This window comes from Struthio camelus, chromosome 1, assembly GCF_040807025.1.
Source record: "Struthio camelus isolate bStrCam1 chromosome 1, bStrCam1.hap1, whole genome shotgun sequence".
Taxonomy (NCBI): Eukaryota; Metazoa; Chordata; class Aves; order Struthioniformes; family Struthionidae; genus Struthio; species Struthio camelus.
This window is the reverse complement of record NC_090942.1, coordinates 61,842,370-61,868,891: the sequence shown is the minus strand read 5'-3', so window position 1 is coordinate 61,868,891 and position 26,522 is coordinate 61,842,370. Positions and strand designations below refer to the sequence as shown.

Below are 26,522 nucleotides of genomic sequence, written 5' to 3'. Positions count from 1 at the left end.
CAACAGAATCCTACAGGAGACAAAGCTTAAACCCACAGAAGAGTGTTGCTCTATTTCACCTTATTTCAACACTCCAAAGAAAACATTACCAGGAAAGGATATCCGTGCTTGCCAGAACTGCTCCCACCGTTCAGCTCCTGCTCACCCCGGGCTGGCCTAGGCTGCAACTTTTTCAGCTGACTAGCAGACCCAGCTAAGCTGATGCGACATTTAAGTATAGATATTACCTCATTTCCTCTTTGGAAAAATGGAGAGAATAATTCTACATACTGATCAGAAGAACTGTAAGGCTATGAGAGGTGCTCCGATAGTAGGGTGATGAATGACACATAAAGGCCTATAAATAAATAAAATGAGGGAAAGTTGAACTGCACGAAAGGAAGAGGCAGCTTAGCGTAAAGGACACTGTATGACTCATGTATAGGCTTGGTTAAAAATTTATCTTCCTGAGTGGATGATGTGGATAATGTGGATGTCTCTCAGTTGTACCCTTATGTAGGTCACCCAAGCCCATGCCAAATCTATTCGTGGCATGAGAACCAAGTGAATTATAAAAATATATACAGACTCTAACTAAGCCACCCCCAAATCTAGCTAATCCTAACTATCACATTACAGTTGTCAAGTACGGATATAGGTCCAAATGTCCTGCTTACTACTGTATCTTAAATACCCTTGTGCTCAAGCAGTAGTATTGCCTTCCAGCAGGTATTTCACAGGCATTTTTGTCTTATACTAATTTGAAGCTATTTCATGCTCTAGGCTTAGAGGGTTAGAGCATGCAGGGTTAGAGCATTCAACAACCAGGAAGGTTTCACTCTTCTGTGTTCTCCTACCAGACAACGTTTTCCTGTGCCAAAACGTTTCAGCAGGAACAATGACCTGTAGCACAGCCCCTCTGAAATCACTGCTAAGAATGACTTTGTTTCAAGTTTATGAAATCTTCAGGTGCTCTAGCTTCCAGGACTACCAGATAGGCTAACAGGCATTCATTCCTTGCAACAGACACAAACTCCATTCTAGAAGTTACTAGATTGGATTTATGCAGAATGCAATGGCAAAAATAAACAAATAAATGAAAACTCCAAAAATATGCCATAGGAGTTGTTTTTTAACAAACGCTTAGCAAACTTTCTCCATGAAACTTGTGTGCAAAAGGCTTAATCTTTTTGTATCAGTGACAACAAAACACTGCGTTTAACAGAAAGGAACGTTTGCTTAGGACCACACAGATCAAATAGATATTTTCATCCAATCCTCGTTGCTACCTTTTGTGATCAGCATCATAAAAATACTCATACTCACTTTTTAAATAACACTTGTATCTCAAGTAAAGGGAGATATCATTTATCATCAGGGGTTTTGTGGAGATTAGAAATTGTAACAGAGATTAAATCGCTTTTTTGTGCGTGGGAAACGTGATATGGAGGCTTTGTGATTTCCATTTACAGCAGGACTCAAATCTTTCTGATCTATCCATGAATGGCTAAATTTAGTCTCCAAACTTGGAACAATATCTTTTCACAGGAACAATGAAATCCTTTTCTTTTCTTTCTTTCTTTTTTTTTTTTAAGTCTAATATGCCTTAACTACTGTCCCTATTCCAAGGCACTAGTGCTTATACCCAAATATGCTGACTCAGCTCTCTATCACAGCAAGACATTAGCATAATTGCAAGTCCCTCAAGCAGCCAGACCTCAGAGCAAAGACATTTGGCTCCTCCAGTGTCTCTGCTTAAGTTGTCCCACATGCCAGCAGCAGGGCCAGAGTAGCTATGGGCCTCTGGGCTTAACACAATATCTAGGGCTCACCACAGGCAGATGTCCCTGAAGAAGGCAAGGCAATAGGGAGGGAGCTGCCTTTCCGGCGTTAATGCTGTGTTAGAGACAGCTCCACGCGGCATGCAAGACCTCTCCCCTTGCTCCCACAGCATCCCAAACTGCCCTTGGCCCACTCTGAAACAGTGTAGTGGGAACAAGGAGGGTTGTTAAGTGACCCATACAGAGTTGAGTGGAGTTGCGGAAAAATATCTGGGCTGAGCAGGAAGATGAAGTGAGTAGCATTGTGAAGAGGAGAGTTTTCTATTATAGATGGGGCTGAGGTGAGGTGGGAAAGGTAGCGAGCTAGAAGTGAAGCCTGAAGAATCACCCAGAAATTAATAGTTGTGTTGGTCGAATATTAACTTGAACACCCTCAACTGTCTTCTTAACAAAGTTTTCGGTCTGGTTAGTAGAGGTCACTGGAATAAGATTCTGCAGCCAAGAAATAAATCATAAACCACTAAATAACCTCCACTTCGTTTGTGATTTTGCCTTCGCCTACAACTGGCCAGGACTCTTCTGAACATTCCAGTCACGTCAAGCCCTTTTCCCATAGCTGCTTCACTGTTTTGGGTTTTTTTGTTTAATATCTATAAGAAACTAGGCATTACCGTATTTTATTATTCTCCTCCATGTGTAAGAACAGAGCCTGAAAAAAATCACACTTGAGCAAGATCCAGGACTTGTATCCACTTGTGGGCCAGTGACAGTTTTAAGGGCTGACATCTTGTAAGCCATCAAAGCTAGTAGCAAATGCAATCTGCCTTTGGAGAGTTAGGAGACTCTTAAGTATTGCATTAGTTTAAAACAATGAATTAAGGTGATTAGTTCAGGATGATCGAGATCCATGGTGATTAGTTTAAAATATGAAAAACACTGAGCTAAAATGAGACCATTAAACAGTGTATCAGCAATAGACAGCTAGAGTCTGGCACCCTCCACCCATCCCCCATTGTAGCATGTAGTACAGGTTACAGGAGGGCCTCTACATCTATCCAACATCTGGCATTTTTGGTGTGGGTCCAGACTGTTTGATCAGGATGGCCAGACACCACAGCCTCATGCAATATCTCACCCAGCCCCCTAGTGTTCAAAGGTCTGGGCTCCTCTAATTTATACAATGTACCATGTTGTCTGAGAAGACATGGTGATAAATATATTCTGTTTAAAAGCAGATACTTCTCAAATCATAACTTGCAGATGCTCAAAGTCTTTCATGTGGGTAAGACAAATGAGAGCCATAGAGACTGATTTTGTAGCCAGGGAGTACAGGAAGCAACAGCAGGAGAACACCATTGAAAGCCTGGATACACTTATGGCTTTAATGAATTGGTCATCAAATGTAACAGCACACATATGCAGTTTTTACCTTGCTTTGTAGTTCACTCCTCAGCCCCTGCCCTCCCTCCCCCCCGCCCAGCTATTTGTCATATATCTACCAAAGTGGAAATTATTTTGAGTTTAGTTTATTAAATGGACACACATGGTACTCACATCTGTTAGAAGACACTTGAGAGAAACACTGACAAATATCATTTACATATTTAGTAACAGACCTTTTCATCTGAGATACATTTTCCCCGAAATACCAACTATTCCAAGCACATTGACCCATCGGATGTAATAAAAATAATATTTTCTATAAAGTATCAGGTGCACGCCTGGGCACTTTAGGGACAAATCCTGACTTATGAAGGAGGCAAGCAAGAGACAACATCAATGCTCTGTGTAGGTCAGAGACTACCACACTATAATATGCACATCCCTGCTGGCACGCAAACCATCAAAACTGTATGTCAGAGCTGGGCACTGGCAGCAGCTACTGGACACATCAGGAGCTGTGGATGCTCCAGCCGCTCTGCGCAGACAAGGAGTTGGCAGCGGCTACCGCCACTTCTTGCTGCCACCCCACATCTGGAGGCACACCTGCACTTCTAGCTCAGAAGCATCAGCTAGGGCCAAGGCAGAAAACATGGTTTTGGTCCCATTTTACATAGGTAGAGCGTGCAAGAGGACAGCAAGGAAAACAATGATGTCCTCGCATGAGGAACCTGCTTGTACAGTAGGAGGGGATGCTATGGCGCAAGCCTCCTGGTCTGGGAAGACGGATGGTACGTAAGTGTGGTCCAGGAGGCTGGGGACTGAGGCTCCTGTTGCTGCCACCAGCCAGGGAGGTGCCCGCATCAAGGCAAAGTCAGCACTCAGGCAGACTGTGTGGGTGAATCCCTGGTATATAGCATTGGAAATGTGCCCCTTATGCTCTAAATTTTAATTATCACACCTTTACTCATGTTGACCTGCCTGTGTTCAAGACTGATATACCTGGGACTGTTTAACCCACCTACAGCATTCCTCCTCGGCTCTGCTGCGGCCACCACATGCCTCTTCCCAATTCTTCAATCCAGCAAAAACTCTCCAGTTATTTATTTACCAGACAAAACACAGACTAACTGCGATTACAGTTTTATAAAGGATAAACAATTGCTAGCAAGAACTGCACATTCCAAATGGTTTTATTCAATATGTATGACCCCGAACTACAATATATACAATAATTGTCTCCACATGTCAAATCCACAATGTGGTTCTTAAAAAAAATAATAATAATTTTTAAAACACATGCCACCAAAAACGCAATATATTTTATCTATATCTAATGAAAGACATTGTACAAGCAATTTCCATTCTGTTGAGTTCTCTCACATATGGTGCTTAGAAACCATTTGTAAAAATGCTTAGGCATTTTACAGTGTTTTAAGCTGAGGACTGCATTATAAACATTGGCTCAAATTCCGTTACAAACTTCAAATGTAGTAGGATCACAGCGGCTACATACCAGGCCCAAATTTGCTCCATTAATTAATCTAACTTCCCTACATTAAGTAGTACCCCTTCACAAAGGGATACACCGAGACACAGGAAAGTTAATTGACCTGCTGCAAATTGTTCAATCTAATGAAAAAAGCAGCAATAGGCCCTCAAAACCTTCCAATTCGTCCACCCATATAGGACTCCAACATCTTTGAAGGAATATTACCTGACGTCCACTCAAGGCTGAGGAAGAACATGCTGTTCTTTAATTTGGTAAAAGATTTGACAAGCTCATATATTTGATGACCCCTTACTGGCTAGTCATTAATTCAGACTTTTATACCACTGAACTATATTCCTCTGAATCAAACTGCTTCTCTAATGGGACTTTTCAGCGCAGAATACAATTATTTTGGACTAATGTCTTTCACCTAATACCCTGCTGTAATCAGTAATTTCTGCTGAAGTTCCTTCCTTGAAGTTCAATTCTTCTTTGACATTTCAGTTATACAAGCATGCATGTGAACACTGAACGTAGTAATTTTTTACAACCTGACAGTAACTCCTACCGTAGTAAGCCTACAGTATTCATTACAAATCACGTGAGAGTAAATCTGGTGTTTTTCTTTTACCTTTCTTTTTAATTCAGAGTCTCAGAATACAGCTAATAACTAGGGATGGAACAAATAACAAATTAACAACAAACCTATATGCAAGCCCCTATCCTCTTTCCAATTTCCATTCATTCCAGATCTGGAATTTCCATGCTTTGGTACAAATTGTACAGAAGACAACCAAAGTTTCAGGAACGTTTCTTTACCAGCATTGTGAAAACGTGTCCAGATTTAGCCACATTATGCGTCTCTAAAAGAACAGTTTGCACATCTCCAGGAAAAAAAAAAAAAAAAACAGTTAGGTTTTGCCACATACGTTTTGCAAGAACCCCCTTCCACTGAGGGATCTCTGGCCACATATAGCTGTTAGGTGGCTGGAGAGGTGCGTGCGGGACCCATTGCAGCCTGCACGGATTCTGCGCTGCAAAGCGGTGCACGAAGCAACACCTTCCGTGCGGGTCACAGCACTGGCACGCAGAACAAAGGCAGAGGCACCAGCACAAGCGCGGTGCAAAGAGGTCAGGAACGAAGAGCGACGCTGCATGTCATACAGGGACGAAAGCTCCAGGCAAAGAGAGAGAGCAGATTGTGAAAAGGAAGAGAGACTGAGCTCTGCCGCTCAGCTGTCATCTGTCAGACTCTGATGTTACATACTCTACATGTCTGGAAAATCAGGTGTTAGGTTGCGCACTCAAAACTAGCAGATACCTCTGACGATTTTGGCTTTAATCTACAAATTTTTCTTCCTCATGTATAAAATGGGGGTAGTGATACAAGCCATTATTACTATTATTCACGTGTATTATCACAGCTGTAGAAGTCACATTCACGAATCAAGATCCTGCTGTGCGAAGCACTGTGCAAGCACTTCACATCACAGCAGTGCTGAGTAGATACTTCCACCATGTCTGCAATAAAGGAAGACAGTTTAATGAAAACAGCAAAGAAAATCTCCAAAGAATAAACAGTTCTGTGCCCGATTTGGACACGATTCTGCAAAAGATGCATACTGAATGACCAAGATAGAAATCAACACGAAGTAGTGGCCCACGTGCTAAAGGAAGCAGAAGTTATGAGGAAAAAAATGGAAGTAGATCACGTCATTAAAATCATATGATAATTCACATGTGCAAGAGGGAAGAGAGGGATACTGACATTTTCTATGTGTGGAATGTTTGACTTTGCAACATGAACACGCTTCTAACATAACTTTTTTTATTCACTGGGATAGTCCAGGTCTTGAAGGCTGCCAGAACACTTCCAGTTCCTCATATGGGAGATACACTGAGAAAAAAAAAAAAGGAGAACGTGTGTCCAGGCGATCAGTAATGAGCCACTGAATCACAGCGTACGGCCGGCTAACCAGGCTTGAGGTTCCTGGCCAAAGCGCTTGAAAGCAGCAGACAGCCACCTTCCTCCTTATGGCAGCAGCAAAGTAACAAGAGAATTGGGACAAACGTCCTGCCCGGCTTTCACTGTCCCCGGTGACCCGCGAGCACATTTTTATCTCGTCATTTGGAATTTTTAAAAACCACACTGCAAACAAACAGATGGTTGCGTGGCAAAAAAGGCGTTAATTCCTGACGTGACAGAGCTGTGACTGTTGTAATTCATGTTTTGGTTTTGCCATAACACAGAGAAATACAATCAGCAAAGCAAAGTCTTCCTTCAATATATAATGTTTCTGTTTCAGAGTTTCAAAAACCCTGTGTGGATTTCCCAAATCATCACAAAGCAGAGTTATTTCAAAGCGAAGATTTTCACTTGAATTGCACATGAAAATAGTTCTGTTGATCTAAGGCTTTTTTTTTTTTTCTCCTCTAAAATATTAATTTAGAAACCAATTTAATCTGGCAATAACCTTCTACCTGCATTTCTATCCAAACAAGACAAATAACATGCACCACTAATTGTAATGCGCCCGCACAAATACGCACATGCCTGTTTTTCATATTGGGCTGTAGCTTGGCATCAATTCCCAAAATAATTAACTTGCTAGACGAATGGCTAGAGAAGAATAGTGCTTCCTCCACCTGCTGGTGAGGAGGAAGAAAAGACGTCTTGGCTCCGAGGAAGAGAGAGGGACGTAACGCGGGGAGCAGAGGCCCCCACAGCTACTCCCTATCGCCTCCCAAGTGCAATCTCAGGAAAGAAAGGGAGAAAAGCTCCTTGCTTTCGCAGAGCGGAAAAATCTGTCCTGTGGACAGATGGTAATTGAAAGGAAAAGCAGGTAACGCTGGCTGTTTCGTGAAAGGTTATAAAGAACGACAGGCAATGCTAGCAAGCTCCACATCCAACGCTGGAAAGTAGAAGGAACGACTCCCGAACAGGCCGGGGTATTAAACTACTGAGCTCAGCTCTGCTGCAAGTGCTGCAGGCAGCACAACAGGCTTGCTTTCACCTGGTGTCTTCCCCATTTTATGGAGCGACATACTGCTTTGCTAAGATTAACAAGAATGTACCCATGCAATACTAAGCATTGCCTTCTATACAGTTTCGGAACAGAAAAAGACAGATAAAAAGACTGGAAATGCCTATCTGTAATTTAGAGTTGCACTGCAAAGAGTATTTACTCTAACGGGACCATCTGCTCACAACAGAATCGAGCAGCATCTACCTTCTTTGTGTACTTGGATGCGAATGGCAAGAGACGGTCGATACCCAGCAAATCCTCAATATCCAGCAGATCTTACGCTGACATAAGTGTAACTGAATTTCTTGGCTAACAAATACTGAACGCATAACATGAACCAAAGTTCAGTTCTTTGGTTTAACATGTGCAAGGTGACAAGCAGAGAAAACAAATGTCAACATGAGTGCTACTTCATAAGCTTGCAATATCATCTCCTCATCCTTACACTTACTAACAGGTGCATTCATTTCAAGTATCATAAGTTACCCAGTATATACTGAGCCAGTACTAATGAAGGAAATCTTGCTGGCAAAATTGGGCACCTCATACGTCATGCGGTGAGCATTATTTTAACTGCTTCGTGCAGCACGTAAAACTGTCTGCGGTCACTGTGGTAACTAACACACAAATTCACATACGTTGTTTCCAAAAACAAACTACAATCTACCCTAGACCTTTATTGCAGGAAACTTTACGATCACATTTCAGTGAGATAAAAGGAAAATTAAGGAAACTGTAACAGTTGGAATAAACATACCCTGTTGAAAAGTGCCAAATATTACTTCCATTCAAGTCAACAGGGATCTTGCTATTGATTTTGAATGGCACAAGACTAAAGCATATATGAACCACCTTGGATTGAACTGTCTTCTCACCCTTTTATTTCATTAACTCAAAATTTGCCCACTTCTGTTTCACGCTTGAGCTGTTTATTGTACCCACACAGATGGCAGCAAATCCAAAGTTCACGTTTCATACTAAAAGCCTGGCTAACCATGCAAATATCTTTACAAAACACTGTGCAGCTAAAGAGATTGTTAGTGAACAAAACACGGAAAGGCCAAATATGAGAATAACTTGGACAGGGCTGACTACTGGGAACACAGTGTTGCTTCCAAGGTCCAGGTTTGCAATCTGTTACTATACAGCTTCAAATATCTGCTTACCGCTGAGTAAAGAAAGAGATGATTAGCTAAACCAGTAGCAGAACGAGAAGCAAACAGACTAGACTAGAGTGACCTTGGGACTCCTGTTACCTAGCTTCTGGTTTTAGGCAATTTGCATTGGAAGTCACGGTGGGACTGGTGCCTGCCACACTGCTCTCTCTGTGCATCCCCTGCTGGACACACCGCAGCATCTAGGCAAACTTCTTCACACTGTAAATGCTGGTGACTAAGAACAGAGGAGAAGAAAGGGAAGGGAAGGACAAAACCTGAAGGAGAACTCTGTCCCTCTCTGACCAATCGTCCTGTCAGTGCTCTCTGCTCATTGACGGAAAGCAATTTTCAGGGGAGGAATTAATGCTCACTGTAACAGTCAGACAAGGAAACTGTCAGAAAACAAGAAATGTTTTCTATTCGCTTAGGTCTGGCTGGATTCCTGACAACTAGCTTTTATTCTGTAAACAGACAAAATGTGGATATTTTACAAACACTCACAGATGTGGAAGTTCAAACAGAAACATTTCCCCCGAATTTGACTGTAGACTAGTTAATAATCATGACGTGCCATACGCCAAGGGTTATATTACTACTATATAAAACTAACACCCCCATAAGGATATGTTTAGTTTCTACATACCAGTTGATAGAGTGGGTGTTACATTTTTATCGCACTTAAGATTCTGTGAGTATTTTGATTTTCACTCTCTCCATTTCCAAGATCATATTAGCCACATAAATTCTGCTCAGACCATATCATCTAAGTATCACTAGCTGCACAGCTTAAAGTGCTTGACAGTTAACAAAATACGGAAAGATCAGATACGTTGTTAGCTTAGAGTGGAGATAAGTCTACACTACATCCTTTCTTCTGAGAGAGCCCTTCCCAAAACCAAATCTGATTTAAAATACAGTTGATTTTTTTTTCAATTGATCAAATCTTTAAAAAAGGTATTTTCAATCTATGCGCTTATTTGCTAGATTGTGTAATCCACCTCAAAGTTATTACCTATAAAATGATACTTACTAAATAATACAGCCTAGGAGCTTTTGTGAGCCTGAAACTGTAAAACAGCCAAGACAGCAAACTTTAACAATCATACACTTGGAGTGAGCATGTGCAAAGATGTCCATCTCTGGTTTCTCTTTAGGCAGCCTCCACATGAGCTAATAAACTGAAAGCATACATGATATGACTCTACAACTTGGCTGAAACTCTCATTTTCACTGTCGACACAAAGATATTCAGTTGCAAAGTAAATATCCCTTATTAAACCCATTGCATCTCCAGTTTCTTTTTCTGTTTTACAGTTGCTTCTGCCTCTGGGTGCGTGTTGAGCTTGCAGACAACCGAAACAAAAAAATGATAAATGAAACAAAACCTGTAATGTCAGTAGGAAAATGCCTTGCTTTTATATGAAGTCTAGTGAAAAATCAATTAGTCTACTTCATTATCAAAGGCTGCGTGAAGAGCTCTTTAGAAAAGCATCTCTTTCTCTGGGCAGTCTTTAAAGCAATCCCTGCCTCTCATTCGCTTGTCCTCTGTGAATGGTTGCATATTTCAGTGAAGGAAAAATGACAATAACTCTGACTAATGTGTACATTTCTTCAATTGCATTTTTGTGCTCTGCTGGAGCACTGTACCAACGAGGAAACGCTGAGGCTGAGTTATTACAGGACAACCTCGGGGCTGCTTTTAGTCTTGAGCCAGCCGGCACAACTGAGCAGTGAGAGGGATCGTAAAAAGCAACGGGGCTGGGTTGCAGGCCCTGCAATTTTCTTAGGTGTCAGCAAAGTTCAGGTCGCAGAAGTATGACTGAATCACAGCGTTTTCAGTTTAAGGACCGACATTTAACATCCGGGCGGTGCTTTGTGAGCTGCTCGGGTTGGCTGGGGAATGCGACAGGTCTCACTAAAGCGTTAATTTCCAGTCGGGAAAGAACAACTATGCGCGGTGCGCCCAGGTGTAAAAATACAAACAATAAGCCACCTCCTTTTTCCATTCATAAAACATCATTTTTAAAAGCACTGATGTGTAACTACAATACCTTCTCTCTCCCCCCCCCCCCCCACAAATTTTTTTTGGCTCTCTGGGATTTGCACTCAAAACACTGGACCCAAACGAAGGCGCGTTTGGGTGCGAGGCGGAGCTGCTCCCGCAGGGGCCGCGGCTCCGAACCGGCACCGGCCCCGGGCCGGGCCCCAGGGCGGCTCTCGCCCGCCGCAGGCTCCGCGGCGGACCGGCTCGGGGATGTCTCCCCCACCCCCCGCCACGGGTCTCTCCCAGGATACCTCAAAATCGGCTTTATTGTGAAATAAATGTTTTAAAAAAAAAACAAAAAACCAACCAACACCACCACGAAGAGCAGCCGGCCAGCCCTCCTTACCACTCTGCCGGAAAACCTCTCGATGGCCCGCTTGACTTTGCCGTAGGTGCCTTTGCCCAGCGTCTCCTGCAGCTCGTAGCGGTGCTTCAGGTTGTGCTTGTGGTGATGCCGCTTCACCCCCTGCTGCTTCCTCGGCTCCGGGGCTGCTGCTGCCGCCGGCGCCGCCGCCTCCGGGCGCGGAGCCTCCGCGAGCGGCTCCTCCATGGCGGCGGCCGCCGCCCCGGAGCCGCCGGCGAGGCGGCGGGGCTGCGCGGGGCTGCTGCTGCTGCCGCTGCCGCGGGCGGCCGGCTCGGCGCCCTCCATGCCCCGCGGCGGCGGGCGCGGGTGTGAGCGCCGCGCCGGCCTCGCAGCCTCTGCCTCAGCCCCGCGCCGCCACCGCCAGGGCGGGCGGGGGGCGGCGCCCCGGCTCCCCGCCCCCGCCGCCCTCCCGCCCCGGCGGCCGCTCGCTCCGCGGGGAGCCGGCGGTGCCGCCGCGGCCGTTGGCGTCGCGGGACGCGGCCGTGCGGAGCGAGCAGCCGGAGGGGAGACCGGGGGGTGGGGGGAGCGGCGCTGGCGGCCGCGCCCCGGCGGCAACGGCCCGGCCGCGGCCTCCTTTGTGCTGCGGCGGCGGCGGGCGGCTGTGGAGATGGCGGCGGGCGGCGTTGCCCAACGGCCCCTCTGGCCCCGCCGTGGGGTGGGGGGGGCGCCTGGCCGCCCTGCCGCTCGCCTGGGCAACGGCCGCCCAGGTGGGGCCCGCAGAGGGGAGGCCCACGCGCGCGTGGGCCCGGCGGCGGTTGGCGGGTGGGCACCCCGCCACCCACGCACCCAGCCGCCCGAGGGAGACGGATGGGTGCGGGCGGGCGGGTGCGCTCGGCCTGGACAGAGGCCCAAAGAAAACACTACCCGGCTGAGATCTAGAATTTTATTTTATTTATTTTTATTTTTGGCCAGAAAACACTTAATTTTCCCCAGTAGCCGAACGGGCTAGGGTTTCCTGTGGGGTTTCCCTGTAATTAGACCTCCCAGGAAAACACGGGTGCACCCAGCCCCTGGCTGCCCTTGGCAGGGGCCAGGCTCTGTCATGGCGCTCCGGGAGGTTTTCCACCTGCGAGAAACCTCTCTAGGCCCAAGCCGTGCCGTGACTTTTACCTTCGCGCAACGCAGGGCCAGGATCTGGAGCTGACAGAGCCCTCACCTCCGCTTTCAGGAACCTTGAAATGCGAATGAGTGTCAATTTTACACTTCTCCTGGTTTCAAAGTAAGCTGGTTATTTCTCTTGCAAAGGCGTCTCGAAAACTTAAACCAATGTGGGCACATCAATTATCGCCAGGGTTAAAATGTATCAGATGTTTCCTTTAGAGAAGAAGCCCTCCCCAGCTCTGTGACCCTGGAAGATTGATGGTCCCTGTTTTAGCAGAAGGGGGAAATTTTTTTTTGTGGCGTGGAATCACTTCAGCGTTTCTCAACGGGTAGGTTGCTAGACAGATGCAAAGGCCTACATCTGAAAATCCTGACTCTATGTCTCCTTCTCCCGGACAGTCTTTAAGGTACAGGTTACAGCTGGTACAGGTACAGTCTGTTCTGCAGAGGGAACGTATAGACCTTCTGAAATCCCGAGTCCAGCTTTGCGGTTGCCGTTCAGGCCCAGAAGTTACTAACCCCATCCTTGCATCCTGCTGGGGTAATATGAATGCAAACGTCGCTCCGTGTGCTCAGCCTACTTGACTAGCTGGCTCAAGTAAAAGCTCCGGCTTGTCAGAGGCAGCTAACTCAGGGGTGTCAACACGATGGGGTGATACCCAGACACAGTGAGGTCTCTTGTTCAGCACCTCTAGCGTGCCAGGCTGGTGCGGGAGGCTAGACTTCCTCCGGGTTTCTTACTGAGATAGTGATCAGGAACATACTTTTCTGAGGTTATAGCCTTAGCCCCTCTAACTTGATAAACTTGCAAACGCAGGTTTCTATGTAATTAGTCTCTCTACCTTCATTTTAGCATCAGCAGAATTGCCTGACTAGCTCTAGGCAAAAGTCTGTCTAGTGCCTAGTGTCTAGTGTCCTGTTTCTGACAGAAGTGAGCACCGTGCTGGCCGTTTTGAGGAAGAAAAGGAAGAATCCTGTAGTGGTCAGAGGAGAAGTAATGCCTCCCACATTAGGTTCTTGATCTTTGGGAGCCAGATATTGGCTTCCGCCCTGAAGAATGAAATTTAACCTCTCTTCCACAGAGTGCATCACAAACTAGATATTCCAAAACAAAAAGGGTAGGGGAAACCTCACTCTGTTATTACACAAAAGGGAGAGCTGTGTCCTCCTATAACTCCGTCCTTTACTTTAATGATGGAAAGCATGGAGGTTCGGTGGTCTTCCCTTTGTAAGCAGTCAGACTACATCAGTAGCCCTCGGTCTTTATTTTTATTTTAATACTCCAAAGTGCTATTGCATTCCTGCCGGCTGACATAAAATAGAGCAGTGCCTAGGCTACCTGAACAAACAGGAGAGGTGGGTCTGGCACTGCCTCAGTTACCTTCTGTGCCCGCTCCCTGCACACCTCCGGTTTGAAACCCCCATCGGAGGAACTCCTCCAGCTGAGGGCAAGCCCCCACAAAAAGGCCGTGTGAAGGAAGAGAGGGCAGCACTGCACGTGGGGATTGCGCAGGGGTGGAACGGGGAAGGAGCAGCACTGAGAGGCCAAAGTGACCTGGGGGGAGGGACAGGCAACACAGAGAGCCAAAGAGGTGCCCTTATCTGTTGGGAGAAGTGAGAAGTTGCTCTGGCACGGGTTCACCTCAATGCAACCTCACTTAAATGGATTAGATCAGAGTTTCAATCTTGCTGAGTGCAAAGGTGGGGGCAATCTGTTAAGATGACATTAAAACTGCCTGGTTGTTTTGCATATGCCATGCCAACCCTAGTCCGGCCAGGAATTAGAGCAGTCTGGCTTCTGCTCTAACCTGTGCCAGTTGACTGGGGTTTGGACTGCAACAGCAGCTCAGGAATGGCTCGTCCTTCCAGAACGCAGCAGGGGGGAGCGTCCAGCTAGGTCCATTTCTGACTGTCCGGAAGCTCCCTTTAGGCTGGAATTCAGTATAGCCAAATCCAGCTCCTTTACACTTCTTTAATAGCCCGAAAGCAGTGATCCCCATGAAGAAAAAAAGTTTTCATTATGTTATAGTCATGAGCCTTATTAATATTCCCAGGAGACAATTCTCTTTTAACTAGCTGGAAGTATGCACCACCAGTTACATAAGGAAATATGTCATGAATCATCACTATATATTGCGGCTGGACAGATATAAAGCATAATACATTTCCAGAAGCTCCAAAATGAAAAATGCCATTTTTATAATGGCATAAGTATAGGCACTGTGTAGTATTAGAAATACTGTTTTTCCCTTTAAATTTGCACTCTCTTACAAGTGCGAAGGGCATTAAGCAAATCAAATATGTAAATTAAAGTGGGACACAAGAAACTTCACATACTCATTTGTAGTAGCAGTGACAACAGAAAATGGTGATAAATGTAGAAGTACGTATGATTAAAATGAAATATTTCCTTTTAATTCTTAACATTCTGTCAGCTTTGCAATCAGTATTATCCTTGTCACTGCCAGAATAATAGTAGCAGAGCAAATAGTAAATCGTGTCCTTCACAATATGTATAATACCAAGAAGTCAAAAAACACAGAGGAAAGCAGAAAGAATGTTAGAATGGGCACAGAATGGACATAGAAGGTCTCAAATATGCCCTTTTTTGAATTCTTTAGACAGTTTGCATCATCCTAGTTATTCATGTCATTGTAAAGAATGTAGTATTTTGTTATTTCTGAAACAAACGTTTGGTAAGAATTTCTGCTCTCTCAGTTTGTAGATACCACCAGGGAATTCTTCAGTTCTGACATTTATATTTTATGTAAATACCTTTCCTTGTTAACAAGAAGGAATTGTTCTCCCATTGAAACCAGTAGATTTCCACTAACCACCTTCAATGAAAATAGGATTAGGCTCTGATTTGCAAGACAGTATTGGAAGATATGTTGCACCAAATTTAAACGATATAGATGATGATGATAATAATAATAACAACAACAACAATAAAACCAAAGATGTAATAGGTTTACCTTCTGTAAGGCAATGTGAGTTGGAAAAGAATCTTAAAAGTTTGCAACGTGTTAGGAATTTAAATTTATCATAAAACTCAGTACATTTCTCAGATTAATTTTTCCCATGTCCTTTCAAAATTGTACAACTTATTTGGTATATGACATAGAAACACGGAGGATAAAAAACCCTGGCCTCCTAGCTTTCAGTCAAATGTTTAAGTCTTCTCAGAAAATCCACAACACGTGGAAGGATACGTAAGATTGACAGAGCTGATGTCATTTCCTTCCATGCATTTCAGCTGGAAGAATTGATCGCCACATTTCAAAGACATTTCCTACAAGTACTTATTTCAAAAACTGAGGCCGGATACTTTCAGAGCAACAATTTTGTGTATTGCAGCTCAGCTGGGTAAGGTGGTATCGTTTGTACATAAACAGATTCTTTGCTCATAAGCACACTTCAGTGTTTGTAAAGCATTAGAGACAATATTATTGCTATCATCCTTGCAAAGCTAGAACTGAGAGGCCTGTTGGAGAACTGGATTACGCTGTTGGGCTGTTCCCTGCAGCATCTGTAGAACATAAGAGAGAGGAAAGAGGAGGCAGCAGTATGAAAGGGATTCCTGGGCACAATGGGCATGTATTCTCTAAAGCTCTTAGGTTTCAGTCCTGCCTGTTGAACTCTAGTCCATACCCAGAGAAAGGCGTAGCCATAGTCTTGGAGGCATTGGAGCAGCTGCAGTACAGTTGCCTTGACTGCCTATGCTGGGTGCTCAGGCTGAGTGTAGGCATAAGCCTTTTGCTGGACCAGGCTAAAGTGCTCGGCACCGTTCAGTTTGCAAATCTAAAGATTACATAACTGCAAATATTTGGAGGATGTCGGCAGGCAAAACAAGAGGACATCCTTTCCACAGAACTTTCTCCTCTGTTTAAGTACATACTAATAGAGAGCTTTTTGGTAGGATGAAGTGAAAGCATGTTAATGCGTTCCACTCAGTGATAGGGATTATCCTTTAAAAAGAGAGGCGGCTGGCATCCATCTGTTTCCTGCAGTAGGTATCTGCATATTATCTACCCTGACAGATCACATCCCATCCTGGAACTTACATTCTTTATGGAAGCGATTTATAAAAATCACAAGAGTCATGCAAGTTCAGGATTATGATTGTAACACCGATTTTCTCTGTCATGATCCATAAAAAAAAACCTCTACCCTGACCAGAGCGGTTTTTGAGGTGTGTCTCAACCAGGCAATCTTGTTTGCATACTACTGATTTCATTTCACTACTAAAACAATACTTCAATCAAGTCATCAGCACCAAGGCGCAAGCCCAGATCCTGGATCTCCATCCAGGGTCCGAATTCAGAGGGCGTAACTTGCATCTAAATTAATGTCACTCCTCTTATCAGTTGATTGCCTCTAGGCGTCTTGCGATGTCAGTGCAACAGGAAACCCTTGACACAAGCACTTAAGTGGAGTTATGCCTTTTGAATCTCAGTCCTGGACCCATCACAGAGCTTTACAGGCAATGAGAAAATGGAGAAATTGCTGTAATGTCTGTTGGGAGTAGGAGAGGACTCTGAAATGTTTACACTGGGTTCTTCTTAAGGGTATATAATACAGTTTCAATTGGAGATGAGTCCTGTGGCCATGAAAAATCCTTAAAAATTCCATTTCTAAGCGTCAGGTGCTTGCTCCAATGAGCAAACGTGTTATCACGTGATGTGAGCATGTCATCATTTGTTCTTCTAATATTAGTTACTTCTTTTACTTGTGACTGTGTTTTGCTGGAGTATCCCTAGTGCAGAGGAAACCGATTATCGTCTGAATTTAGATCTCCAGATCTGGAGATTCATTGACATATTTAGAAAAGGCGCATGTGCTGGTGCCTGTATATGTGTATACAAACACACACATACATGATTTTATGCATGTTAGACCTGCTTTTCTGTGCTCAACAGTGCTGCATGACACCTGAGCGCCTCACAGCTAAACGGCTAAACTGAGCCGTTCGATGCCACAGTGAAGTGAGGAGAAACTCTACCCAAGCTTCAGAGGAGAGAAGATGAAAATGTAGGGGCCAAGGCCTAAATTCTCTTCTACTGCAGACCACAGGACGATTAAACACACACCGTTTCCAGAAGATTAAGCACACACAATTCCTTTGTTTTCTCTTGCTCTCGTATTTCTCATTCAGCTCAGACAGTCTTTCAGTAAAGCTTGGAGATAGCATAAATGTTTACTGTGTTATTTATATATTATTTTTATTAAATAAATGAGCCACACAATCCAAACTACTAACCCCCCTCCTTTCCCCTGGACATTAATCCTTTCAGGATTAGAGTCCACATACATCAGCAGGCTGGAACAAGGAAAACCAACATTGCAGCTTTCATCATCATTCAAAGGGAGTTGCAGCGCGTTACAGTTGCTGGATTGTATATCTCACCAAAGGAAACCACAACAAGAAGTAAAATAAGTAATTAAGTCACTCGGCACCACGTTCCTCTCCTCTCATCATTTCCCTTTCTTGCCTTTGGGCACCTCCCTTCCGGCACCGCTGTTTTTCTGCCCTTTTCCTGTGGCACAAACAGGCTGCCTCGCTTTCAACCGCCAGCATTCGAGGCCACGAGATCCGCACAACTGGATCTCAGCTCTTCCCCTTGTGCCCACAGTCCGATCTCAAATCCAGAACAAGCCGTCACCGGCGCCACTTATCCCCGCGTGAGATTTCTGCAGAGCGCCACCGACGGCAGCCATCCCTCCGCCACCGTTTCGCAATCTGACGCTGCGCCTCCTGATGCGACGGTACACGCGGTGAAAAAAAAGCAAATCGCCTTAAACATGGGTTTTCAGCATCGCTGCCCCGAGCCCTTGGCTGGCGAACGGGGGCAGGATCTGGCAGTTCCCGTGGGTGGCTGCAGAAACGTGTGGAGTTGTGTGGCTGCGGTTGGGGCTGGGAGGTGGCGGGGGCTGCGAAGGGGAAGCGGCAAGAGAAACGCAGCTGCGGCACCAACTGACTTGGGGCATCCTGCCGCAGGCTCCCGGTGCACCCCGGGGGGAGCTACGCCCCGGAGGAGCCTTCGCTCGGCGATATTTGTATGGGAACATAAAGGGGAAGTGTGAACTTTTGCCATTTTGACCCCTTCATCCTGGATGACTCATGGATGAGATGGGGCAGATACGTCTCTATAGGACTCTGGGATTTCCTGCCCCGTCTGATCACACCGGAGCTGCCTCCTAGCCTTGCTTGCGGCATTTGAAGGGCGGTCTTTGCACTGGTGCCTGTGCTGAAGCAAACTATATGTGTGTTTTGCTCAAGATGTTTGTTTTCATGTTGAGGTCTGGCGATCTGGGTCTAGGCTGCGTAATTCTTTCCATGCAGCAATTAGATGTACACCTTTTTTTTTTTTTTAGTTTGAGGAAAGCCTACTGTAGTAATATAAGTAAAAAATAAGTATCTTTTTTTTTCCTATACATATATTTCTTAGAGTGAAGAAGCTTAAACGCAGTATCTTATGCTAAGACTCATATTGGATATAGCATTAATCAGTTACTGGATGTTAATGCCATTGGATGCACTCAGCCAGCTTTTCCAGGACACTATCCCAAATGTCTGCTGCTCAGCGACAATGACAGCAAATCCTGTCCAGTCACTGTGAATTGACCACATGACACACAGAAAACAATATCCATTCTGATACCTCTTCAAAAAGAACAGCATTCATTATATTCAACTGGTAATTTGCATCACTTTCCTGGGTTCAGCCCTGGCTTAGTGACTTGAATGTGTGGTTCAAGTGTAGAGTTGAAAAGAGCGTTATGCATCTGTTGCTTCTTTTAAGAGATAAATATGTGGGAATAACTAGCAAAGTGGCTTTCTATTGCCTGTTTCTCGCATATGCTGCAGGCTGGCTCGCAAACTCCTTCCCTCAGTAGGTCAAGGGGAGCAAGGACTGAATTGTCCCTTCCCAAACGGCCACTCTTTCCCCTGCTTGGGATGTTTCTGGGAATGGTGGAGGACTCCACCCCTTGCCCTTGCAGCCCAGCTCTGAGGAATCATCCCTCTGTCCCCACCACCCCCAAAATTCCCATTAAAATATTGGAATTCAGCACAGTATGTATCATGGCTCTGCTTCATAGCTGCAATTCGGTCTGCATTTTTTCTTCAATGATCATTAGTTCCTCAAAGTCAAAACAATACCAAATTAGAAAATACATTCAGCACAAAGGCTGCCAGCTTCCTTTTGTTTACTTTTTCATTTGTCTGCAGCCACTTCCTGGCTTTAGAAAATAGCGTTGTCTATGACTTGTAAATAAAATTAGGTCAAATAATAAAAATGTTAATGGCAACATAATCGTTTTATGCCAAGTGATTACAAAAATGTAAACAGAATATTATGACTTTAGGATGTGTAGCAATGATACAAAATGCATTCCACAGGAAAAGGGCACACTGGAAAATCTGGGACAGCAAACTACAAAGAGCAGTTAAATGGCAGATGGATCTGTTCATACGTTGATGCCCAAGAATCAAATATAATCTTCCGTTAGATCTTTTTAAACTCCCATCCTTTATGCATATTGTCTAGCAGAGAGAACCCGTTAAGTCAATAGCGAATTAGCTAAGTGACACACATGATCAAAGACTCATTATGCATGAAAATTTCATTTCACTGGCTAGGGAACTGCAAGGGGGAAGACTCCGTGTCTCTCTAGGTTTCCTTTGTGCTTCTGCTGCCGTATAAAGGGAATAGGGCACTTCTGAGCCCCCGCAGCAGGCGTAAGGGAGCCGGGGATGCCCCCGCAGTGTGCTGGAGCCTGTGAGGAGCGATGCGGCAGCCCCTCTGACCCCAGTGCTGTCCTCAGGGCTGTGCCCACAGCAGGGTGTCAGGATTGGGGTTGTTTTAGGGATGGGGAGGAGAGGCTGAGGCGAGCTACGTTCTCACGGTGTTGAGACGACAGGCCGTTTTCTCTGGAGCTAGAGCAAGCTGGTCCGCACAACAGCCACCCCTGGGCTTCTCCAGCCTGCGCTGAGGCCACTCATGACACTCGTGGCTCAGCAGCCCTGCAGAGGAGCAGGGATCCAGCCCTTCAGAGAAGATGCCGCTACGATCCTATGGGGAGAAGCAAGGCAACGTATCGATGCAGCCAGTTTCGCCTACCAATGCGAAGCCCACACTGCTTTGGGTAATGCCAACTGTAGGAAAGAGCTCCCATCCTCAGCAAATTCCTGCAGACGCTGTGGGACTCCGCCTTGTCTTCCCTGAGCTACGGTGAATCAGAAAATCTGGCCCAGTGCCTAAAATCACTTTTAAACTTGTCTCTCCTTATCTCCCCTACAGAACTGGAATACGCTTTCCTGCCTCCTAAGAATTATACAAAAATAAATCTTCTCAGATCCGCAGAATGCTTTGCTGACACTAATTGTGTTATAAGAAAGAAACAGATATATTTTTAATGGAACAGGACACTCATTTCTAAAGAACACTTCCGAGGGTCTGTTACCAAAATGAAAAAAGTATTCAATGCTGATAGGAGGAGCAATGTGACCTCTGCCTATTTCCTGTTGCTTTAGCAAGACCAAATCCGTCTCCCTTTACCTTAGCTTGTGCTAATCTCCAGGAGGGCTTCATGCACAGGAGCCTTTGCCAGCACCTGAGCCTACAAAGATGACATCAGTTAGCCTGCTTAGGGTCAACCAGATGCTACTGCAAAACTGCCGAAAACTATTAACCTTCCTTCTCCACTCATCCACCATCACCACGATATTGTCCAAAGTCGTCTGTTCGATTCCCCCATGCTTCCCCTCAGCCCCTCTCACTTGCCACGGGCAGACATGGCAGGGCTCTTGCAGTCATGTCCCCCTTCGGACTTAGGCACAAAGCTCAAGAACGTTGCTACACCAGGGCTTTCATTGCCTTTTTGGCCTTGCTTGACAAAAAGGAGGGGACTATTTGGGACTCCATTCTCCCTACTCGCCTTTGACCTCCACGGTCAGGTGGCACCCACAGGGTGTGCCTGGGGTCTGCCAAGGGGCCCGGGAGAGCTCGCTACCTGGCTTTCACTGCCTTCACACAAGGTGGTGTGGAACATGTTCATTTTCAAATCAGTGAGTTCTCATGGGATGCCCCTGCCCTGCAATTTTCAGTATGGTCCGTAACCTGAGGTTGTAACTTTACACACAGAGGACAAACGTGACAGCTGGTTTTCTAGGTTTTTAACCTGACCATCACAAAGGCAATGTTCATATGAGAGAAGAGAAAGGGGAAAACGTTAAAAGGTGCTTCTTGCCACAGCTTTATCTCATGTGATCTGTGGCTATGGTTCACGAAAGAGAAGAAGCCTGCTTTGCTTCGGAAAGGGAAGCAGATCATTTCTGCAGCACCACCAAGTGGTTGAGTATCTGCAGAAAAATCTGTCAGCAAAAACCAAAGCATGCAGCTGTGCTTCACAGCAACACTTTCCAACCACTTTACAGCATTTGAAGTGGTAAATCTTATTCTCTGCATGCAAGCTCGGATATGAATTGGGATTAGCTTCACTGAACCCAGCCAGAGTGTGGGTGAGGACAGTATCAGACATGATGAACTCAACGTTGTAGGAAGGAGGCTGATTCACTGTTATCGCTTATTCATTGTTATCGTGGGTGAACTGATGTCTCCAGTTGCAATTCAGGACCTTGCTGGATTAGGAGTGCTACAGACACAAAGAGAAAGCCAGGTAGGTCTCTGTTCGCAAATTTTTCACTGGGAAAATGGTAAGAAGATCAGTAGTAGGTGAGATCTTTTTATGCTTCTTGAGCAGAGTTTACCTTTCTTCTCCTGAAAAAAGTTGTGTGCACTTTTTAATCACATTTTAAGGCCTTTGTTTTCACTGGAAATAAACACAGGCTCTGGTTCCTGGCTCTGGGAAAAGCTCCTGGCATAAAATTGCCCTGTATCAGTGATAAACGATCAGTGAAACTTGTTCATGTCACATGTGCCCTCTCGCAGCAGTCTGTACACCCCCTGGTCACTTCTCCCATTGCCCGGTCCCTTGCTGCTGATGCCATGTGCTCACCCCATCCCTGAACGGTGGCAGCAGAAGCGACGGAATCAGTAAATGGGGAAGAGAGATGTTTTGGGGACTCTGCATACGACTATGTGCTACTCGAGTACCACTCCTTTGCTTTGAGGCTTCTTGTGATGGAGGGGTCCTATAACAGCTTTCCTGCTCATCCTCATTCCAGCCACAAAGGGATCTGCAGGGAAAGGGAGCACCTGCGATGTTCCTTGTAAAACTTGGCTCCTGGTGTAGCTCTTGGGAGCACACAAGCACCCAGCACATGAGAGCGTCTACGTTGCCCGGGCCGCTCGTGTCGTCCTGATTATGTACCAACAAATCTAATTCATGGAAAGACTGAAAATACATCTCCCAGGGCCAGACCATGAGGCTACATCTATGTAAAAAAATGTAAGTGAGCTTCAATACACAGGCAAAGTCCTCGCATCTACAATAATTAAGCTTTAGTAAGATATACCGTGGAATATGCCTCTCAGCTGTCATATCCCCCTTTAAGTGCTGCATTCATCATTTGTAGGGATCATTAGGTCTCAACTCACAACAATTTGCTTCTTGGCCAAAAGGGACGGCCCTGAGACTTGTGTTCACCACAACAAGCGCTGACCTTTTACAGTGCCTCGGCAAGGTTAACCCCGTTCTACCTCCAAAAATACAAGGAACCAAAGGCTTCTCTGCCCATCACAGGTGCAAAGAGCCACAAGAGGAATAAAACAACACCCTCTTCCGTACTAATAAACATTCCTGTGCTTAATAAAGCTTAATAAAGCAGATGCTAGATGGCCAGTCTCTTTGCCTGCCTACAAACGTGCAACGCAGTCTGAGACATCTGAGGAGCTGCTGTTTGGAAATGCAGCAGAAGACCCTGGACTCCCGATAACAGGGACTTGCTTTCGAAAACACGTTTTTTAGCACAACAAGCAAAGCTCAAAGGAGCCTTTTGAGCCTGAAGTGAAGCTTTGCAGATTGATTTCTCAAGAAAAACAGCCACCAGTGGTACAGTTGTTGGACTCAGATCCTCCAGTGCTGGGGGGTGCCAGGATCCTGCAGAAGTATAATGGAATATTTTTATTGAAAAGAGAAACACCAGCAGATCAATACCTGTCACAAACAGACTTGTGATTTTTGGAAACATAATTTTCAGAGGAGGTGGTTGTGCATGGCTGCCACTGCATTTGATGGCAGCAGTAGGTACTCAGCACTCCTGAAAAGAAGGCGAGATTGACCCTGAAGGAAAGTAGATAAATTGACATGGCAGCATCTAATTTCCAAGGGAGAATTATAATCAATAATAACTGCATGTGTGTGTGCAGGTGTCCATATTGGCAAACATATATATGAGTATATATAAAAACAACATATCTACATGTATGTATGTACACGTGCAAGCTCATACTGCCTAAATAGCTATTCCAGAAATCCTGTCAATATTAAACATCAGTATTAAACATCCTTTTATGTTTATGTTGATGCTTGAGGCCCTGCAAGTAATCCCAAAGCCAAAGTTGACAAGGAGCTGCAATAATTGTCACTGATAGCTCTAAAAAATGTAATCACGGTAGAGGACATCGTGATGTTCGAACCAAAGGCAAGCTGCCTGTTTTAACACAAAGCTGTGCACCCCACTGCGGCTCTGCCCATCTGCAAGTATTCTATATTTAAAATGGAAAAAGGCCTCAGGGGAAAATGAACCAAATTCACCATGGGTACAAACAGGCATGGCTCCTTTGAGGTGTGTGGAACGTATTTGCTTACACCAGTAATGCATTTATGCATTATGAGACCTCATTTTTCATTGTGTTTATGCCAGTGTAACTCCATTTTGATAGAAATGATACTCATTTATACTAGTGTAAGTCACAGGGAATTTTTCTTTTCTTTTCTTTTCAGCACAGATGCTAGATAACAACGCTCAGAGCCTGTTTCCTCTCTTGCTTTTCTCTAGTTTTTCTGCAGGTAAATCCCCTCTGATTGTTATACATTTACTTCAAGTTCACTGAGTCTCAATGAGAAGGCCAGCAGGCCTTGGGTGCCCGATCCAATCCCTTCTCCTTGGAGCGGATACTTTCCCCTAGTACGTATCCCATTCCTGGTGCTGGGGATTGCTCTGTTCCCTACTCCCTGCAGCTGCAAGCCATCAGAGCCACAGCCACGCCAGCAGGGAAGGCTGCATCCTCCATAGTTCATTAACGCTGCTCGTTAATTGTCCAAAAATTGGAGACAGAGGGGTCACGCTCCATGTGCACAGGGCAGCCCTTCTCTTCCTTGGGGGTTGGCTGCGCAACCTAACTTTCCCTGGAGAAACAGCTTGCAGTTAATAACATAGGCCATGTCAATGTAACTAGGTAGAAAATCACGAAATGGCTTAACAACATAGTAGTGTGCAAATAGCAGGCAGCATAGTGGAGCATCAGAGCCAAACAAAAGGGCATAAGATTTGGTGGTTGAGAGAGCAGACCAGAATGAAGATACTCTTATCTATACATGCAATGCAGGTAGCAAAAGCAAACACATTTCTCTCTCTGCCTCTTTCATTATCGCGCTTCGCCTCGCTGGACTTTCACTGAATTCCATCAAAAGTGCATTTCTGTTTCCTTAAGGAGCCATTTCTGCTTGCTGAAAATCAGCCACAAAAAAGGTAGACTGATTTGAGCTATTGACTTTAAATAGGGTACTAAAAAGAGAGGAAGGCAGAAAAGGCTACCTAAGCATCATGCCGAGGGTGCGGTAGAAAAGGTTAAAGTACAAGCCACCTTCCTTAAATGCCTGTCCTCTCGCTGACTGATGTCATTTCCCCCGATAGCTCCGGCATTAGCCCTCTTGTCGATTGAAAAATGAGTCCCCAAGGAGCCTAAATTAAAGACGCCCGTACAAAAGTTGCAGGGCCTGACCCGGTGCAGCTGTGCCGGGGCTAATCCTGATTCATTGTGCCGCTCCGTGCCACGGGCCCAGGGCAGAGCAAGAGGGCAGGGGAGGGAGCCGGAGGCAGTGGGGGCTGCTTGCTAGCTCATTCAGGGCCACCTGGCATCCCGCCTGCTCCTCACGCTTCACTGCATCCCGCTCCTAGGGTATAGAAAGCCCCCGGCTTTCGAGAGCTGAGCTGCGCGGGCTGGACAAAGACCAAAATTAAATCCACAGCTGCCCAGGAAGAGGCTTTGTCTGTCAGGGGTTGTTATCGAGGAATTCAGATGAGAGACCTAAGCGAGGAACCCGCTCTGCTTTGTCACTTCCACTTACAGATCTGGAAGGAGGCGTTTGCACATGTTTTTCTTCTTCTGCATAAGTAACTTGGGCCACTCTTTAGCCAGCGTGGACTGTCATGACTCCACTGACCCAGTTTAGCTCCTCAGTTTTATGAGAGGTAGGTGACCCGCTGCGTTCACTGCATTTGGCTGTACGACTGACACCACTCGGACTGCGTACAACCTGAAGGAAACTTTTAGGGTCACAAGGCGGTGAGGCCAAACACCCATATTGCAGCTCTTTCAGCCTCGGTTAAGTTGCACCAAGGGTAAATCTGAACTGACAAGGGCCAGCTTTTCTTCTCAGTTACCCCAGAGAGAATCTGGAATAGCTTTATTAGCCTCCAAGGAGTTATTTTGGATTTACACAGGCATAAGTGAGAGCAGGATCTGGCAGCAAGTTTAAAGAAGCAAAACAAAGAGAGATTTATGTAAAACTAGAACAGTGGCAGGCAGCACCTATAGGCTATACAGCCCCAAGTTTTGAAGGGGAAAGAAACATAAAGCTAACAGAAAACCTTTGTGGCTGCTGAATATATTTTAGTCTTGAATCGTCTGTGGAACCAATCAGTCCTTTGCCTTATAAAAATAGATGCAACAGGTGTTGGTTTGCAGACTTTTCTGCCTCATGTTAAAGGGCACTAACGAGAAGTTTATGATCAGTGAGACCTAGCGGAGAAACCAGGATTACAGTGGCACAGTTCTGCTCCGCTACTTCAGAGGCCACCTGGAGCAACACCCTTGACCAAAGGAATTTAAATCTACCTCTCTAAAACTTTGCAGGCCTGATCGTCATTCATATTATCACTGTCTAAATAGCCTCACGCTGGTAGCCTGACATATTTCTTTGGTGGCTGCTGCTTCTGCTCTCTAAACCTAACTCACTCCTTTCAAGGCAACGAGGAGGAGGAGTGTCCTTATCCGATTTTCTCTTGA

General features: G+C 45.3%; 1 protein-coding gene across 2 annotated transcripts in view; it reads right to left on the bottom strand.

Annotated features, from left to right (window-relative positions):
• NUAK1 (NUAK family kinase 1) overlaps positions 1–11,508 on the bottom strand; it is a 52,200-nt gene extending 40,692 nt beyond the window's left edge. The window contains exon 1 of one of the 2 annotated variants that reach the window (XM_068944093.1): positions 11,206–11,508. In XM_068944093.1, coding sequence (XP_068800194.1) covers positions 11,206–11,508 — 303 coding nt within the window. Of the gene's footprint in view, positions 1–11,166 lie in introns of both variants that reach the window. The other variant, XM_068944094.1, reaches the window with a different exon arrangement.
• Between the last annotated feature and the right edge of the window lie 15,014 nt (positions 11,509–26,522).